This window comes from Chelonia mydas, chromosome 1, assembly GCF_015237465.2.
Source record: "Chelonia mydas isolate rCheMyd1 chromosome 1, rCheMyd1.pri.v2, whole genome shotgun sequence".
Classification (NCBI taxonomy): Eukaryota; Metazoa; Chordata; order Testudines; family Cheloniidae; genus Chelonia; species Chelonia mydas.
This window is the reverse complement of record NC_057849.1, coordinates 323,828,036-323,848,047: the sequence shown is the minus strand read 5'-3', so window position 1 is coordinate 323,848,047 and position 20,012 is coordinate 323,828,036. Positions and strand designations below refer to the sequence as shown.

The 20,012-nt window shown below is 41.3% G+C and overlaps 1 protein-coding gene across 5 annotated transcripts in view; it reads left to right on the top strand.

The window, feature by feature from the left end:
* Nucleotides 1–540: 540 nt before the first annotated feature.
* The window catches only part of LOC102932823 (gamma-secretase activating protein), a 63,075-nt gene continuing 43,603 nt past the window's right edge, over nucleotides 541–20,012 (top strand). The window contains exons 1-8 of one of the 5 annotated variants that reach the window (XM_027826229.3): nucleotides 541–1,004; nucleotides 7,181–7,257; nucleotides 12,601–12,657; nucleotides 15,315–15,384; nucleotides 15,778–15,834; nucleotides 15,986–16,074; nucleotides 16,488–16,557; nucleotides 17,106–17,155. In XM_027826229.3, coding sequence (XP_027682030.2) covers nucleotides 920–1,004; nucleotides 7,181–7,257; nucleotides 12,601–12,657; nucleotides 15,315–15,384; nucleotides 15,778–15,834; nucleotides 15,986–16,074; nucleotides 16,488–16,557; nucleotides 17,106–17,155 — 555 coding nt within the window. In that variant the 5' untranslated portion in view covers nucleotides 541–919. Of the gene's footprint in view, nucleotides 1,005–7,180; nucleotides 7,258–12,600; nucleotides 12,658–15,314; nucleotides 15,385–15,774; nucleotides 15,835–15,985; nucleotides 16,075–16,487; nucleotides 16,558–17,105; nucleotides 17,156–20,012 lie in introns of all 5 variants that reach the window. The other 4 variants (XM_007063788.4, XM_043552078.1, XM_043552083.1 and 1 more) reach the window with 4 other exon arrangements.

Sequence of the window (20,012 nt, the reverse complement as noted above, 5' to 3'; positions counted from 1 at the left end):
ATTGTACTGGGAGGCTCATCGTTCGTGCTGGATTTCAGCCATGCTGACCCAGTTAGAAGACTGTGGCCTGAACCTGAAGTCTCTCTGGTGCTGGTGTGTGGGGAACTTTGTGCCCGTAAATTGCCTAGCACAAAGGGGGCATGATTCTGACCAGGGCCTCTGGGTGCTATTGTAATAATATCAGAATGACTAATAATACAACACCCCCCTCCCGCCCACGCACCTACTGCTGACACCATTAGCTTGTGATATCCTCATTACAGGCTCCTGGAGGGCTTTAGAGCCACGAAGGGCAGCGGATCTGGACCAGAATCCAACATTCCCCTGAGTTTGGAGGCGTTGGATCTGGGGGTTGGTTTTGTCCCACTGCCAACCTCTAGCGCTTATCTTATTACCAATTACTTATCACCAGCAGGCACGGACGGACCATTTCTCAGCAGTCTGCGTAAAGCACCACCAACAAACCCCCCCCCGCCCCCAGCCCGGGCCGACGAAAAATCACCGGCCGGCCTGCAGCGGAGCGTGCAACACCAGGCCTTTGCTCAGCGCAGCCTCCCCTCTTGCTGCAGCCTGTGCGAGCAGCGCGCCCAGCCACTGCAAGCCGCCGGGAGCTGAATGACATCCCCGGCACCCAGTAGGCTGCCGCTTGGAGCAGCTCCCGGCCGGGCTGGGCTCTTCCCAGCGCGGCCGCGCCCGGCAGAAGCGAAAGCAGCGGCCCGAAGGACAAGCAGGAGGAGGGCGGAAGCGTCGCGTCCCGCCCACGCGGCCGGCTCCCGGGGCCAGAGGGGCGGCGCAAGCCCAGCTGCACCGGAGCGGGGAGGCTGGTGCGCCGGCCCCTCCAGGACCCGGGCTCTTGCGAGTCTGCCCCGCGCCTCCCCCTGCAGCCAGGGGCCAGGAGGGTGGCCCCGGCCCCGGCGGGATGCTGCTCCAGCTGAGCGCCGAGTTTGATCTCCAGAGCGATGTGGTGCCGTGGCTCTTGGCGCAAGGTCCGGCAGCGGCTCTAGGTAACGCTGATGCTCGGGGAGGCGCTTTCCCGCCTGCCCACGCAGGCTTGGTTTCTGTAGGGTCGCCCCCACCCCTGCTAGCCATGTCTGTCTTGTCCTCGGCTCACCTGTAAGGCAAGTGCCCTCGCCCTCCGCCTGCGCCTTCCCAGATGTGGCCCTGGCTTCTGCAGTGTGTGCACATATGTATGGTTACCCGGCCCTTTAAACATCCCCACAGCCTCCCCCCCTTCTTAAAATGGGACATAACACAAAGGGAGGGGAAAGAAGTTTGACATGATGTGATATTAATGTCCTTGCTGGGTCAAAGCCAAGTTGGCTGGAATCTAATTTTTCATGAATCAGCACCTTAGTTTAGTTTATGGCAGTAGTAACAACAACATACTATTTATGTGCTGAGTGGTGACCATGTCAAAAGAGCCTAGGTGTGTTTAAACTTGGGCCTAAATGAGTGAAGTAGTGTCTCTTTTTGGCATGGTTTAGTCAGGTGCCAGGAGCATGATATGTGAACCATTGCCAAAAAGTATCTAGAAATACCTGTCTGCCTTGATGTATGTTATGGTTTTCCCATATGTGTGCTCCTTGGCTGCCAGTTACAAAGATTGCTGGGCCTAATACTGGACCGATTTACACCACGTTCAAATGCCATTAAAGGCATGTGCAGAATCCAGTCCACTCGTTATTTATGTAAGTACACTGTCTAAATGTCCACTTTAAAAGTGATGCAAATTGCAAAGTTATTCCGTATGTTGTGACTTTATATTTTAGATGGTGACATTTTATTTATTTTTTAAAAATGGAGAATCGGGGAGTTTCATCTATTATGGCAGGGAAGTGAAAATGGTTCTGTTACAAACATGAGATACAGACTGCACTGAAGGTGACATGCCAAGAGCTGCGAACTCCTTGAGTAAATATCATCGAGTCTAAAAACAAATATAACATTAAATAGGTTATTCTAAAGTATGTGTATGTAAAAGCAACTACTTTGAAATGTGAGCCAAATTCATCCTTGGTATAGCTCTCTACTAAAGTCACTCATGCATCAGAGATGAATTTGGCAAAGAATGTTCAAAGTGAAACAATTGTATATGACAACAGGAAATAACCTATGTAGATTTAACTTCCTACTAACAGACTACTATCATGTATGCTAGATGTTATCCCTTTCTTTCACAAAACTTTCTTCTCTCACTCCCCATTTCTCCAAAAATTTGGTTCAGTACTTTCCCCCAGTAACCTCCCCTTTAAAAAAACAAAAAACTTTAATCAATTTTGTAAATGAATGCTAATTGAAATTAAATTAACAGTTAGATGCTACAACAATATGTGATTGCTAAATTATTCTGTTGGGTGGTGTGGGAGCTGAGAAGCAATAAATAAACCCAGTGGACTTTTGGCACAGTGGTTCCCCCCCACCCCACCTGTGAAGTAACTGGTTCAGTTCTGTTTTTTAAAAACTACAGAAGACTCAGTTTAGAAAAGCAGAGGGAGATAGCATAAAAATCATCATCTTTAGGGCCCTATCAAATTGTCCATTTTGGTCAATTTCATGGTCATAGGATTTTTAAAATAGTAAATTTCATGATTTCAGATATTTAAATCTGAAATTTCACGGTGTTATAATTGTAGGGGTCCACACCCAAAAAGGAGTTGTGGGGGGCTCACAAGGTTATTATAGTGGGGGTTGCAATATTGCTACTCTTACTTCTGCGCTGCTGCTGGACATGGTCCTTCCTTCAGAGCTGGGCAGCTGGAGAGCAGCGGCTGCTGGCTGAGAGCGGAGCTCTGAAGGCAAAGCCACTGCCAGCAGCAGCACAGAAATAAGGCTGGCATGGTATGGTATTGCCCCCTTATTTCTGCGCTGCTGCCTGCAGAGCTGGGCCCTCAATTAACAGCTGCTGCTCTCCAGCCGCCCCGCTCTGAAGGCAGCGCAGAAGTGAGGGTGGCAATAATGCGATTTCCCCCTCTACAATAAACTTGCGACCCCCCCCCCCCACGCAACTCCCTTTGGGTCAGGACTCCCAATTTGAGAAACACTGATCTCTCCTGTGAAATCTGCAAAGTATAGGGCAGGGGTCTCAAATACGTGGCCCACAGAGTTATTTCCTGTGGCCCACCATAGGCGCCGACTCCACTGGCAGCCAAGCTCCCCTCACTCCCTGCCCTCCGCCTCCGCCCCCCAAGCTCACTGCCCCGCCCCGCTCTTCTGCCTACCTCCCAGTGCTTCCCGCTGCCAAACAGCTGTTTGGCAGCACTTAGGACTTTTCAGGAGGGAGGGGGAAGGAGCGGAGATGCGGTGTGCTCAGGGGAGGAGGCGGAGAAGAGGTGAGGCTGGGGCTGGGATTTGGGGAAGGGATTGGAATAGGGGCTGGGAAGAAGCGGGGCAGGGGCGGGGCCTCATGGAAGGGGTGGAGTGGGGGCAGGGCTGGGGCAGGGGGCAGGCTTTTGTATCTTTGTATTAAAAGGTGTCAGTGGTGCAGCCCTCGGGCCAATGTATTAGTCCTCATGTGGCCCTCATGATGATTTGAGTTGGAGATCCCTGGTAAATGGTAAAAGCACACAAAAGACTAGAATTCACAGGGGGGGGGACCCGATTTCACAGTCCGTGATGCGTTTTTCATGGTCATGAATTTGGTAGGGCCCTAATCATGGTAGAGAGAGATGCTAGTATAGGTACTAAATTCTGAATGTCTATTTGGAGACCTTTTGGCAAGATACGCAATTCAAAAAAATCAACTGTGTGTGTATTGTTGCACTATAAAGGGGTGTGTCAGATTGATTTAGCCCCAAACAAGTTTATACAAAACCAAAGGTAAATAGGAAAGTTCCCATTATTTTAAAAATAAATTCTTTACCTTCCCTCCTACCCCAAAGTCTGTAGTGGAAAAGTATTCCACGTACGTTAGGTATTATTATTATTATTTATTATTATCTATCATTATATACTGGAGTGGTTTACTGTGATATGAATACGTCCTATAGTGTGGACATGGTACTGACCATCTTGTTTAAGACCGATGCAGGCCATGCACGGTCTTTTTAAAAATGCAAAAAAACAGTCATTTTTAGAGTAAACCCATCTGATGTTACTGTTTAGCATTTCAACTTCTGTTCACATAGTGACTTTTCTACCTTTCAAAAATAAATTATTTTTGTGTCTAGGCACCCAGGGCTTTGTAGCCTATTAGTTAAACTACTATTAAACTATCTCAGGTTCAGCTCCTGTTGCTACAGTTTCATGCTCAACACAGTTATCTTGTAAAGTCTCACACGCATGTTTAACTTTATTCTCATGGGACAACTCATATGAACGACATTAAGCATCCATATAAGTTTTGTCAGTATTAGGGCTCAAATCACTGGATTTTGGACAAAAATATCTTGTATGATGCTGAACTTAGCAATCACGTATGTTGTGTTCACAAACTGATATATCTCCAATTATAGGTCCTACCTAGTAGAAGCATTGTGTTTGTAAAACATTGGTCAGAACTAAAGAAATTAAACTTTTTAAAATAAACGCATGAAAATATTTTTTTCAACTGTTTATGAAGGAAATCTGGGCTTATTTTTGTTTAGCCCGGTCATGTGAGTGTTCAGAAGACAAGCAGCACTTCTTGCTATGTATTAAAACTGTGCAATATTTGAACAAAGTCTTCCTGGCTATTCTGAATCTGGTGGTGGTGGTAACCTGCTGGAGAGTCACAAATGGCCATCCGTATAAAGGAGACTTCAAGCAAGTTTCAGAATGGAGGGCAGGGAAGGGGTGGGAAGAGGCGGGGCCTCATGGAAGGGGTGGAGTGGGGGCAGGTCCGGGGGCAGAGTGGGGGTCGAGCACCCATGGGAAAGAGGGGAAGTCAGCACCTGTGGGTTGATGGGACAGTATTCACCCTCGACATGCAGGCAGGCTGTGTAGTTGCTTGCCTGCTATTCTAGTCTGTGGACTGGGATATTGGCTATTGTTCTTTGTGTTCTTGGGTTTTTGGCCACTAGATCTTTCAAGTGCAGATTTAATGATCACTTCCCCAGTCCACTCCAAATGCTCAGTCTGTGCTGGCTTAGTAAGGGTGGCAGGACAATCACCTTTGTGGTGTGTAGCTCCTTCAACATGTCCTCCCTCCTCTCCATCCTGGACTGATGAGGAGGACCTGTGGTACAAAGGGTATTGTGTAGGCCCCCTATGTTGGAGTGAATTCTGCCTTGAGGGAGTCTCCTATGTGGAAAAGGATTTGTTTGGAGACTGTTCCCTAAACTTTCAGGATTAGTAAAAGTAGGTGAATCCAATGAAATTTCCATTAATATCAATGTAGGGTATAGTGTCATTCGAAGGGATAATGACAGATCTTCTGGGCTACTATTGGGTGATCATCTCTGGTGTAATGCTGTTGTAATTGACTTTGAGTGATCTGACAGCTGTGGAAAGTGGTGAATCTATTAGTGTAAAGAAAGCCAGGATTTCCCCCTTGTTCCCCAGCAACAAAATGCCAGTGTTCTGAATTTAATTGATCCTAACAGTAATAAATAAAACAAAGGAGGTGTTCTTTTCATTACTAATTGTGTTAGCGCAAGCCAGTGTATAGTATAAAAATACCTGACTATAAGGCGGAGGCGTACTCTCTACCAGCCTTAAGTGATAGCCACAAAGTTATTAGTGTCAAACCCAGCTAATAACCTAACTGGAATCTTGAAGATTTTTTTCCATTTCTGAACCACATTGCTGTTACAAACTACCATACAATGATTAAAATGAAGCCATCAAATGTTCTTGTTATGGACTACATTTCCTTTCCCAAACAAGATCCCATTTGTGATGCAACAACCCTTTAGCAACCACAGCTGCTAGAAAAGTGGCATAAGGAAGGCATGCCTTTTTATTGTCTTTAATATGATATGAGATTTGTCCTTTTTGACATACAAAACATGCTATTTCCTTTTGTTTTGGGCTTCCCTGCTGCCTGGTCCTTCTCTTTCCCCTTCATGTCCATCGTGGCTTTCTGATGATTCTCTCCCTCCTCTACCCCCACTCTCTTATCTATGGTTCCCTGACACATGGGATCCTTGCACGTGCCCTTGTGCGGCTTAGTTTCCAGGTACCCCAGTGCAGCGGTTCTTAAACTCGGATGTGTGGAATGTGTGCTGGCGGGGGGGGGCATGAAAAGATTTAGGGGAAAAAAAAACCTTACTGCACCCCTTCAGAGCTGGGTGGCCAGAGAGCAGCAGCAGCTGCTGGCTGAGCGCCCAGCTCTGAAGGCAGTGCCGCCGCCAGCAGCAGCACGGAAATAAGGGTGGCAGTACCGTACCATACCATACCATGCCAGCCTTACTCCTTTGCTGCTGCTGGTGGCAGTGCTGCCTTCAGAGCTGGGTGGCCGGAGAGTGGTGGCTGCTAGCCAGGTGCCCCAGTTGGGGTGAAACTACTACAGACAGAAAGAAGGGGGTGTGATCAAACAAATTTGAGAACCACTGCCCCAGTGTATACTGCCTGGCTGCATAGCTTCCTGGTGGAAGTGGCCTCTGGAGGAGGCAGCTAGACTGGCACTGCCTCATTTCCAGGTACTTCTCTGAGTTGCCTGGAGAAGCAGCTGGAAACAAGGTGACAGGTGTCGTGGTGCTGGTTCCACCTCTGTGTTGACCACCAGCCGGTGCTCTGAGAATTGCAGTTTGAGAACTTGCAATGCATAGCCGTTACTTAACTTCTAACGTCCTGTATGCATTTAATAGAACGGGTTGAAACTGATCTGCTGTAAGCAGCATACAATGAATCCAAACATCTTATTTAGAATTCTAATGGAAAATAGGAGTTGATCTTGAAATTTTGCAAGGAGATGGTTGAATTCCATTACTATGGCAATTAGAACTGTTAATTCAAACATAGTTTCCATGTTATTGGGTGGGTGAGTGGGGAGTGTTTAGAAACTGAGCTCCTTTTCTGTAAGTTTTAAAACTCATTACATCTCATTTGAAGTTTCATTCAGGATTAAATAGAAGCCTGCATACTATACTATCTTCCTCAAGAAGAGAGGAATTTTTTCATGCGCACAATACGCTGTAGAAAGGCCTTCATTTAAGTGTTTTTGCAGATGTAAGACTAATGCTGATTTGTTTTAAACCTACATAAGTTCTACAATGAATTAATCTGAATGAGTGTTTTATGCCTTTAATACTTCTTATTTCAGACATTTTTGAGAAGAGTGCAGCAAATCCGTACATAGTAAATGTTGAAAGAAATGGAAAAATTATTTATACCTGGAAGGTGAGTCTACAGCATAGAAGTCTGTTCAGATATACCAGAAAGTAATAATTTGTCTAATTTAATCTAATACTTGCATTTTACATTTCTTTTCATTGGGATTTAAAACCTGTAATTTGATCGATTACAAGTTTTAGATGCCTTTTAGGTTACTTACAAAACTGTTTTTTCCTTGGGGCAAGGCTGAAGGGACTGAGAGTGAAATCCTGGCTCCATTCAAGTCCATTGGAGTTTTGCCATTGACTTCACTGCTGCCAGGATTTCATCCTGAACGAACAGCCATTACTTAGACAAATTCTTCATAAACAGCACATTCTTCCACCCTGAGAGCTGAGTTGCTCAAGAAAGACAGAATCTACTGAATTCAAGTGGAGCTATTTTACTTAAACTTGGTTCTGTATAAGTGACATCTTTAAACTTTTTTAATGGTAAAAAACCCTCCTCATGCTGTGCTTTGTGTAATTTTAAACCCTGCTTGTATTTGTAGTTGTCATGAACTATGAAGTATCTTTAACTCGTTTAGTATCCTTTAGAGCTACAGTCACTTCGACTTCAAAAACCAACGTTTAGGGCTCTGTTCTCCCTAGTGCGTGTAAGGAAGAAGAAACACTCAGTATTAAATCTTGTGGCATTGTGAGAATCTCCAATTGGCTTGGGGACTATTCCCCCTCTTTGGAAGACGTTGGGGTTCAGTTAGCAAAATCTATTAGTACCCACCCAGTTTCATGTGGATTTTAGGGGATCTGCTGGGGGCACAGGCTGCAGGGCAGTGCACTTTGATGGCACTGCGTTGCCAGGGATGCCTCTTATTCTTTGACTTGCCCACTCCAAACAGCAGAGCTGAAACCCTGCAGAGTATCCAGCAGGGCTTCCACAAGGATGAGGGAAGGAAGAGGCTGCAGGGGAGCAGAATTCCCTTTTCTTGTGGATGTAGGCTCTCCTTTGCATGAGGACACCAAGGGGAGTTATGGGGCCTTTACGCATCATCCGGCAGTATTAACAAAGCTCCCTTTGTTTTTCGTTTGTTTGTTTTTAATATTTTAGTTTCATGAAATACCAGATTTTTGTATTACACAAAAATCTGTTAATATTTTACTCTGATCCATGCAAAGTTCATCTGTGCAGCTGTTGACAGCTAATCTTCAGGGCACCACAGACCTGAGGAGGCCAGTTTTTGTTTGTAAGGGGAAAGTGCCTTCTTTGTAGCATGTAAGGAATGTTGCATTAAGCATTCCAGGGCTGCAGACTGGCCAGCCCTATCACTTCATATGGCAGCCAGGCTCTTGGGAGAAACAGCAGGATTCACTGAGCTTGCTCAGCGTGTTTGCCTTCCTGTCCCCAGCTTGTTACATTTCCTAGGGCTGAGGTAACCTCTGCAGGCTGCATGGTGCCAGGTGGTGGTAGCGGGGCAGACGAGAGATCCTGAAAACTGGGTGTAGCAGAGTGGAGAACACTTTTGCGTGAAGTTTCCACCTCCCAAACTGCTGTGAACTCTATCCTGAAGAACATGTTTTTTGTTAATTCCCCAGTCCTCCTGTCTCACCAAAGTAGGCTGACCTTCCCCCGGGTAGGTCAGTCTCCTACAGAACCAGCATCTGGAGCCTTGCTCCCGTGGGAAGGCCACATGTATGTTTTGTTTGGGTTTTAAGTTTTAAAACCTGTTACTGGAGTGGAGAGTACTCCTTAGAGTATTTTCACCACTGGGCAAATTTGAGGGCTGGTCATATGTTGTATGTTTTTAAAAAAAAAAAAAAAAAGCATGCATCCTTCTCCTAGAGAGAGGAGTGTTGTCTGTGTGAGACACACAAATAAGGTGTCTAACCTGCTGTGGGATCCGTGCAGGCCTTATGCCCAGATAGATTCCTACTGAAGTTAGTGAGATTCCGTGCAGGGTTGTGTCTCTCCATGCTGGTGCAGTTGTATGATGGGGGTTTGAATTATCTCAGACCCTTGAGTATGCTAACTTTTTTCTCCAGAAGTTGGAGATATGTACAAAAAGTATAAATTTCATCCTGCACATAAGATGCTTTTTGCATCAAATTGTTAAAGCTTGGAAAATGGACCATTTTTAAGCCTCAAGGGTGAAATGCTGGCTCCACTGATAGGCAACTGGAGTTTTTGCTGTTGACCTTAAGGGAGGCAGGATTCCACCTAAGGTGGTTTTTGTTCTGCAGTAACTTATTTGATTGACTGATAACAAATGTACTGCTTTATCTACTTTGTTCTCTTGTGTATGGCAAAACGTTTCCATCTGCTGATCTTTTTATGACTTTCTTCTTTTTGTGCAGGAAGGGACAGGGTCTTGAATTTATCTAAACTTTACTGTATGTGTGGGTAACTGATAAGTAGTTAAAGTCCCATTTTTGACCTACCATAAAACTGTTGCAAACTGGTGAAGAATGTCTTCTGAATGATGCTTATTTTTTCATGTTGCTACTCTGTTGTTAATATACAGAAATGATATCGAAAAGCATTCTCATTTTATTCAAGATCAATAGATATGGTTAACCCAGTATCTGCAGGTTTCCTTGTTCTTCCCTATATTAACTATGGAGAAATAACTTCATTACTGCATACTGGTGTTGGTTAACTGCAGATCTTATTGTGTTGTCCAAGACAATTTAGTCTTTAGATTTATTTTAAATAACCACTGTAAACTATATTAATCAGTGAGCCACCATTTCTGTGAGACACACGTAAACATGTGTCCTTCCTGCTAGCTCTCTAGCAGCAGTTAACTCTAACACTTGTCAGAGCACTTCATGTTCATTCTGACATTATCAGCAAGGCTTGTGCACAAACAAGGATGTAAACGACACTGAGCTATTTTGGCTTCTGCCCCATTAAACACAATTGGAAAACAATCTGTGTCTGCCAAGTGCAAAAAGACCAAATGTATTGTGTGTACGATCAGTGGAAGGAGGAGGATGGACCTTATTTTCAAACTTTTACAAAAATTATAAAATGTTGAGATTAGAAAAAACGTAGCCTTTGTCGTTCCTGGCATATACAGTTGTCCCATACCTGTTTAAAAAAACAGCTTATTAGTCACAGGGTAATCACTTCTGCCCTGAAAAGCAGTGTAGGAATCCTGTAAGTGTACTTGGTAACAATATGCTAGCACATGCATAGACCTGATGTGGAACTTTGATTGCTTATTACGGCTGTGATTCCCATTTTTATGAAATACACTTTTCTTAGCAAAGTACAGAAAATGCCGGATTATAGGGGCCTGCTATAAGTCAGGAAGGTCGCAATTTGGTCCTGTTGATTCATTTTAAGTCAGTGGATCTTAAGCACGTGCGGTTTTTTTTAAATAAAATAGGAGCATAGAAGAGTTTTGTTGTCGAGAGCTGATGTGGCAGCAGGTATAAAAACCTAAGAGAATGCATGACCAGACCTTATATGTACTTAAGCCCCTTCATTTTCAGTTTAAACTGATTTTTACTGAAAAATTCCTGGGTGTCACAAAAAGTATTCATTTTTTTTCTGATTTCACCCTACTTTTGTATCATTCAACTATATAAAAATAACTTGTTTTATTAGGAAAATACAATACATTGCATGAGATCTATGTATTAGGATAATACATTAGTCTGTGTGTGTATATGCAAAGCTGCCTGTTGAAGTATTAGTTTAGAAGGTACACACACTAAACAAATAGGCACGCATGCAACCTCTGACGTGCATATGAATCTGAACTTACTGATGAATCTCACACCCACCACATACACATTTCAAGCTGTTAGCAGATAACAGTTTAAAGATTTTACACACTAAAATAGGAAGAAAATGAAAATCTGTATCAGAATGCGTTTCAGAACACAAGGAAGTATTTGAAAGTTTTTAAAAAAACAGAACAAGGAGAAAAGGATGAAGTTAAGTGTATGTGCGGCAAATGGTGCGGTCCAATTATTAAATGTAAATATTTATAGGCTGATAGTTCTAGGTCTACAACAGTAAACTGTTTATTCAAATGAAAAGTTTTATTTGGAGATTAGAGATGTGTTGTTTCTTAAACTCAGAGGTGGCATTATGTTTTGAGTTCTATTTTGGTTCTGCAGCAAATCATGTTGATTAATGCTTTGAATTCTGTTCATCTATTGAATACTTCCCCCCGTCTTTCCATTCACCAAAATAAACCCCAGTATTTACCCAGAAAAATTATGAATAGTTTTTTGCACTGATTTTCATCTGTTTTTGTTGTTGTGGTAATAAACACTGATAAATTCCCAGGAAAAATTAAATAAAATAAAAACGAAGGGCCCTATGTCTACTTCACAAAACAAGGTGCAGTAATTTTTCAAACTACTACAGGTCCTTTTTCTCATGCTCTGTTGTTAAAAACAGTGGTGTTTATTGTATCGAGCAGACTCAACGATTGTAGTCTGATGAGTGCAAGGTTGCATACCTGGATGTAGCCTTATTAGCCTGGGAACTTTATGCACGCTTTGAGAGTGACAGTAGCTTCCAACTGAAAATGGAAATGCAACAATTTGCTGCCAGTCAGAGGCCAAAAGTGGAAATAGATCTGGAAAACGTAAAGCATGGAAAACCATAAAGAGTCTTGTCCATTGAAAAGGAAACAGTTTAATCTGTTTGTGTTCAGAAGTAGTGTAAACAATAACCAGTACATCTTTATATAAATCAGCTGTAGATAGTGTTTGTTTTTTACAAGGCAGTAGACTGTCAACACAATTATTGACAATCTGGAGCTTTTAAACAGCTTGTGAAATCTTTTTAGCGTTTGTCTTGATAGGCAGGGTACGGGCTACACTCTTTCTCCAACTGCAAGTAGGTCACTGGGCTATGTGGCAATCTCTCTGCGTCCAGATGTGAAGTTTTTAGCCACTGGATCCATGTAATTGCAGATCCCTCAGATCTGGTGCATCCCACCCCAAAATATCCTACAGAGGGCCAGCACAAAATCCCCTTCCATGGTGCACAAAGTGTGCCATGATATTGCTTCATTGCCATCCTGTTCTTGTGGAGGTTGAGCGGGGAGCCTGCATAGAGCTTCAGTGAAGTAGAGAAGTGAATTTCAGCTTGTACGGGGATGCAGATTCAGTTGTGGGTGGTGGGGTTGATCAGTTGTCACATGTAACTGGTCTAAAAAACAACACACATCAATCCCCCCCCCCATTTTCTCACTCCCCTTTTTTGGAGTTGAAGTCATAGAGCAATACGTATGAAACCAAAGGCCAGAAAATGGATGGGAGTGAACGGGAATGGAAAGAATTGGTGATAGGAGAGAAGAGGGGAGTAACGCTGGAAAAGAGAAAACAATGTTTAACAAATGTCTACGTAAATCTAGATAAACTGATAGTTATTTAATTTAATTTACAGGGAAGTGGGAGAAATACCTGCATTGGATTATATGATCCTCTTAATAAACAAAATGAGGTAAGGCTAATGCCACATGTAGATCTAGAAAGGAGAATATCTCTGCTTTCTAGATTTTGATGCCCTAAAAATGACATTCTTATGTCTGTCTGAAGCATTTTTTTTTAAATAAAAGTTGCTGTTGTGACCTTTCCACACCCCAACGTAAAGCATTCAAACAACGTTTTGTTGCAACCTGTCTGCACAGCAATATGACTTATTTTATACTGCGTCGGGCAAATATGAACATTCATGAGTCTTTAAAAAAAGCCTAATTAAACATGTTTTCTAAAAAATAGGGCTGTCAAGCAATTAAAAAATTAATCATGATTAATCGTGTGATTAAACAATAATGGAATACCATTTATTTAAATATTTTTGGATGTCTTCTCCATTTTCAAATATTTTGATTTCAGTTGCAACACAGAATACAAAGTGCACAGTGCTCACTTTATATTTATTTTTGATTACAAATATTTGCACTGTAAAAAAAACAAAAGAAATAATATATTTCAGTTCACCTAATACAAGTACTGGAGTGCAATCTCTTTATAATGAAAGTTGAACTTACAAATGTAGAACTATGTACAAAAAATAACTTCATTCAAAAACAAAACAATGTAAAACTTTAGAACCTACAAGTCCACTCAGTCCTACTTCAGCCAATTGCTTAGACCAGTGGTCCCCAACGTGGTGCCCGTTGGGACAACTGACTGACAAGGGAGTGCTTCCGCCGGACAACCCGCCGCTGAGGAGCACAGCCGCCGGACAACCAGCCGCCGAAATGCCGCCCAGAAGCAGCAACGCCAAGAAGCATCGCCGCTGAAATGCCGCTGCTTCTCGATGACGCCGCTTCTCGGCGGCATTTCGGCGGCGATGCTTCTCGAACACGCTGCTTCTCGGCGGCATTTTGGCGGCAGGTCATCCGGTGCCCGCCAAACTCTTCTGGGATCATGAATATGCTATTGCAACAGAAAGGTTGGGGACCACTGGCTTAGACAAACAAATTTGGTTACAATTTGCAGGAGATAATGCAGCCCACGTCTTATTTACAGCGTCACCTGAAAAAGAGAATAGACATTTGCAAGGCAGAGTTGTAGCTGGCATCTCAAGATATTTATGTGCCAGATGTGCTAAAGATTCATATGTCCCTTCATGTTTCAGCCACCATTCCAGAATACGTGCATCTATGCTGATGACGGGTTCTGCTCGATAATGATCCAAAGCAGAGCGGACTGATGCATATTCATTTTCATCATCTGAGTCAGATGCCACCAGCAGAAGGTTGATTTTCTTTTTTGGTGGTTTGGGTTCTGTAGTTTCCGCATTGGAGTGTTGCTCTTTTATGACATCTGAAAGCATGCTCCACACCTCGTCCATCTCAGATTTTGGAAGGCACTTCGGATTCTTAAACCTTGGGTCGAGTGCTGTATCTACCCTTAGAAATTTCACATTGGTACCTTCTATGCATTTTGTCAAATCTGCTGTGAAAGTGTTCTTAAAACGAACATGTGTTGGGTCATCATCCGAGACTGCTATAACATGAAATATATGGCAGAATGTGGGTAAAACAGAGCAGGAGACGTACGATTCTCTCTCGAGTTCAGTCACAAATTTAACACATTATTTTTTTAACAAGCATCATCGGCATGGAAGCATGTCTTCTGGAATGGTGGCCAAAGCATGAAGGAGCATATGAGTGTTTAGCATATCTGACACATAAATACCTTGGAACACCGGCTACAATAGTGCCATGCGAACGCCTGTTCTCACTTTCAGATGACGTAAATAAGAAGCAGTCAGCAGTAGCTCCTGTAGATGTAAACTGAGTAGACTTGTGGGCTCTAAAGTTTTACATTGTTTTGTTTTTGAGTGCAGGTATGTAACCAAAAAAAATCTACATTTGTAAAAAGTTGCACTTCCTTGATAAAGAGATTGCACTACAGCACTTGTGTGAGGTGAATTGAAAAATACTATTTCTTTTATCATTTTTACAGTGAAAATATTTTTAATAAAAATAATAATATAAAGTGAGCAGTGTACACTTTGTATTCTGTGTTGGCATAGAAATCAATATGTTTAAAAATGTAGAAAAACATCCAAAAATATTTAATAAATTTCAGTTGGTATTGTATTGTTTAACAGTGTGATCAATCACGATTAATTTTTTAATTGCAGTTAATTTTTTTTGTAGTTAATCGCATGAGTTAACTGCAATCAATTGACAGCCCTACTAAAAAGCAATTATTTATTTTGTTACTTGTATTACATGTGCACCCACAAGGTGCTGTGTGCTGCCACATGTATATGAAGACATGATCCTAGAAAAGAAGATTGTACAGTCCTGCATCTGGATCCATGTGGATGGCCTGTGCAGAGCTGTGTTGAAATCATTGGGGTTTCACGCTGACTTAAGGGTTTGCCCGTGTAGATCTACTGGCAGATTGGAGGCCTAAGGAAAAAAAGCAACACATAAAGGGCGGAGGAGAGTGCTAAAACATAGCATCAGAATATAGTTCTTCTGGCCTTTGGAATGTTTGTTTAAAGAAACACTTTGAAGAAATACTGATCAGTGTTGTTTTTCCTAAGGAGTAGAGACTTTAAAAATAGTTTGTATTAACTGAGTGAAACAAAACAAGCCACATTATGTAGTTCACTCAAAATTTATTTCTCAATAGCATCTGTATACCTTTGAAAAAGATCTACACATAATCAGTTGTTCGATCAACAATGAAAAGACATTACTAGGTAAGTGTCGTCTTTATCTCATTAAAATTATACTGTGTCATGGTAAAGAAAAGTTTTTATTTTACTAATCTGGATAAATTTCAATCTAGAAATAATAAGAAATATTTTACTCAGAAGCAGCTCATGACGATCTCCTTCTCTGCATTTTTAATACATCTGTCACTAGAATATCTAGGTGACAATGTGATTACTGTGACTGCTTTTTTCTTTTTAAACAAACTGACCACTTCTTAAGTTTCTGCATGTCTAGTACATCTACAGTATCTGTTGTGGTGTTTCTTTAAAGTTTGGTTCAGTGATGAATTTTCTTCCGTGAGATTTTGTGATTTGATATTTGGAAATGTTCACTAAGATGAAATAGTGAATATACATATTTTGTTTTTTGTTAAGTAGCAGTCAGTTTTCTTCAGTCAACAAAGGAAGAAAGAGTAAATCAGCTACTGCAGCCAGGTACCAAAAGTGGCTTATTTTTAATTGTGAAGGTAAAACTAACACTGTTATTGGGATTTTGCAACACTACTTTTGCTTGCATCCCTTATTTTGTAGAACAAAACTTTATAAAACAGATTAATATAGTTTGAAACTTGTGTTCTTTTTGCAGTATCTAAGTGTTTGACCTTGGTCATTGAAATTCACCCAGTTAATAATGTAAGAGTCCTAAAGGCTGTGGATACCTGTATCAGAGTGCAGGTAAATGGTTCAACTAATCTGACTGTAACTTTTCATTTATTACTTTAAAGTGAAAAAGCAGGGGAATTTAAAAGTACCTGTTTCATGTTACCCATGCAAAAATATTGCATTATGTAACTGAGATACATTATGCTTTTATAATATTTAGTACACTATAAGTAGACTATGCCTTTGGTTTGAACCGTCTATTTTATCTATATTGAATCTTTCTAAGATTGTATTCATAGCAAATAATGATGATTTTCATCTGTAGTAACGCTGCTGCTGTCGTTTATGGAGGATTATCAATGTGGCAATCTGTATACAAAAGTTATTCCACTGTCAAATAAATCTCTTAAAAATTATAAACACCTTAGATTAGCTTTAGCAACAAAGTCTCTTGACCATTATTTTTACATAATTTCCTTTTACAGTTTCTCTATCCAGTTGCAAACAGAAATCCTTTTCCAGAAAGCCATCTCTTACTAATTTCAGAAGATAAATGTAAGTATTTGAGTTAATATTTTAAATATATACTGCTTTTCTGGTTAATCATGGACATCCTATTATTTTGAAACACTGTAGACTAGAACAATATTGCCAATTTGACTTCAATATCCATTTTTATTTACTTATTTGTCCCTTCCATAAAAGCCAATATAGAAATAAGAAAGGTCTCAGCCAGTAATAATATTACAGATGCTATTCCAACAAAGGTATACTTTAATAAGATTTTTTTCCCCAATATTGGAGGAATGGCCAATCTTGACTGTGTTCTTATTTTATTTTTGATTAGCTAATGCATTGCCCATAAGCAGCCATATCTTGTAGCCCTTACTCAGGGAAAATCTCAATTATTTTGATGGAAGTTTTGCCTGAGTAAGGACTGTAAGATTTAGCTTATTATTCAGATTAACTATTATGCGAGGAGTTAATCTTTCTTGATACTAATATGGCAGCTCACAACTTTTCAGTGCTAGGTGGTTAAATTGTTTTGCTAACCATATTAACATATTTTAAAAAATTGAATTTCAATATTTCTAATTTTAAAGATATTGAACAATTTCACATTCATGTTGTCACAGAAGATCACCACAAAGTGGTAAGAAATCAACTTTCTTTTGAAGCTTTTATTGGAAAAACTAGAGGAAGACTATTCTTGTAACCAGTTTTCTATTGTGATTTTTCTGACCTTTCTAAATCATTGTTTTGGTAATGCTTTAAACTGTGGCTACAACTGTGAAAGCTATGTTAATAAATGTACAGATAGTATAGTAGGTTATTCAACCAGATACTGTGTAACTTATAGGAAAGTTAGTCCTCTCATTGCCGTCTCCTTAAGTCTATGAACTTGACCTAATCAAAGGGTATGTTTAGAGCATCACAGCTTCCCCAAAGCGTAAATATCTTGCGTGATAAGAAAGGGCTTTTCCTCACCCTTGTGTTCGAAGACTCTGACATGGAGGAGAGTTTAGAAAGATGATCTGTATGGAGAATGCATGAAGTAGCAACAAAACCAAATGATGCATCTAAAATTCAGTTTGAAAGTGGTGATGTGAATGCCTTGAATTATTCATTCCCCTGTATTTATAACATATGATATGAATCCTTATAATTGCTAGTAGCAACATGAATCAGTGGTGCCATTATTAGAAGACTATACAAATCCACTAGTGTGTGTCCTATTTAAAATGAAATGCAATAATCAGAGTCAATCTAATGCAGTTGTTATATTTAAGAAAGGGGAAAAAACGTGATCCGGGTAACTGTAGGCCTGTTAGTTTGACATCTGTAGTATGCAAGGTCTGGGAAAAAATTTTGAAGGAGAAAGTAGTTAAGGATATTGAAGTCAATGGTAAATGGGACAAAATACAACGTGGTTTTACAAAAGGTAGATCGTGCCAAACCAACCCGATCTCCTTCTTTGAGAAAGTAACAGATTTTTTAGACAAAGGAAACGCAGTGGATCTATTTTACCTAGATTTCAGTAAGGCCTTTGATACCGTGCCACATGGGGAATTATTAGTTAAATTGGAAAAGATGGGGCTCAATATGAACATTGAAAGGTGGATAAGGAATTGGTTAAAGGGGAGACTACAACGGGTCCTACTGAAAGGTGAACTGTCAGGCTGGAGGGAGGTTACCAGTGGAGTTCCTCAAGGATCAGTTTTGGGACCAATCCTATTTAATCTTTTTATTACTGACCTCGGCACAAAAAGTGGGAGTGTGCTAATAAAGTTTGCGGATGATACAAAGCTAGGAGGTATTGCCAATTTAGAGAAGGACAGGGATATCATACAGGAGAATCTAGATGACCTTATAAACTGGAGTAATAGTAATAGGATGAAATTTAATAGTGAGAAGTGTAAGGTTATGCATTTAGGGATTAATAACAAGAATTTTAGTTATAAGCTGGGGACGCATCAATTAGAGGCAACGGAGGAGGAGAAGGACCTTGGAGTATTGGTTGATCATAGGATGACTATGAGCCGCCAATGTGATATGGCCGTGAAAAAAGCTAATGCTGTCTTGGGATGCATCAGGAGAGGTATTTCCAATAGGGATAAGGAGGTTTTAGTACTGCTATACAAGGCACTGGTGAGACCTCACCTGGAATACTGTGTGCAGTTCTGGTCTCCCATGTTTAAGAAGGATGAATTCAAACTGGAACAGGTACAGAGAAGGGCTACTAGGATGATCTGAGGAATGGAAAACTTGTCTTATGAAAGGAGACTCAAGGAGCTTGGCTTGTTTAGCCTAACTAAAAGAAGGTTGAGGGGAGATATGATTGCTCTCTATAAATATATCAGAGGGATAAATACCGGAGAGGGAGAGGAATTATTTAAGCTCAGTACCAATGTGGGCACAAGAACAAATGGATATAAACTGGCCACCAGGAAGTTTAGACTAGAAATTAGACGAAGGTTTCTAACCATCAGAGGAGTGAAGTTTTGGAATAGCCTTCCAAGGGAAGCAGTGGGGGCAAAAGATCTATCTGGCTTTAAGATTAAACTCGATAAGTTTATGGAGGAGATGGTATGATGGGATAACATGGTTTTGGTAATTAAATATTCATGGTAAATAGGCCTAATGGCCTGTGATGGGATGTTAGATGGGGTGGGATCTGAGTTACCCAGGAAAGAATTTTCTGTAGTTTCTGGCTGGTGAATCTTGCCCATATGCTCAGGGTTTAGCTGATCGCCATATTTGGGGTTGGGAAGGAATTTTCCTCCAGGGCAGATTGGAAGAGACCCTGGGGGTTTTTTGCCTTCCTCTGTAGCATGGGGCACGGGTCACTTGCTGGAGGATTCTCTGCTCCTAGAAGTCTTTAAACCACGATTTGAGGACTTCAATAGCTCAGACATAGGTGAGAGGTTTTTCGCAGGAGTGGGTGGGTGAAATTCTGTGGCCTGCGTTGTGCAGGAGATCAGACTAGATGATCGAATTGGTCCCTTCTGACCTTAGTATCTGTGAATCTATGCTGTATCATGAAAACCACAATTCATTTAATTGTGGCAAATAAATTTTTCCCCTCCAAACCTACAAGTCCTTATTCTCAGTTACTGTAAGGCCTTTCACACTACTCCGGCGGTGAAAAGGTGTTTTAAGGTGGGTGTAATTTTAAAAAAAAACAAACCTGTAAGAGTAGGGAAAAGAGCTTTAGAGTAACTGAAAATCAGGCCCTTAGTCTATGCCAGTTTCTGTCAAATAAACTGTTTAACTGTTACTTGAAATGACGTCCTGCTGCATCTGCCAAAGGTAAACTTAGATGGTCCTAATCATTTCCCACTATTTTAGCCTCTTCCCTCCTCATTCATCATGTGTTTGGAAAGAGGGGACAAGACTCTCTTTGGAACTAGCAACTTTCCTCCTTCACTGGCTAATAAAGATTGTTGCAGTCAGTTCAAAAGCATCTCGCATCCCATTTCTCTCCCCTTCCCTGGGACTAAGCTTGCCAT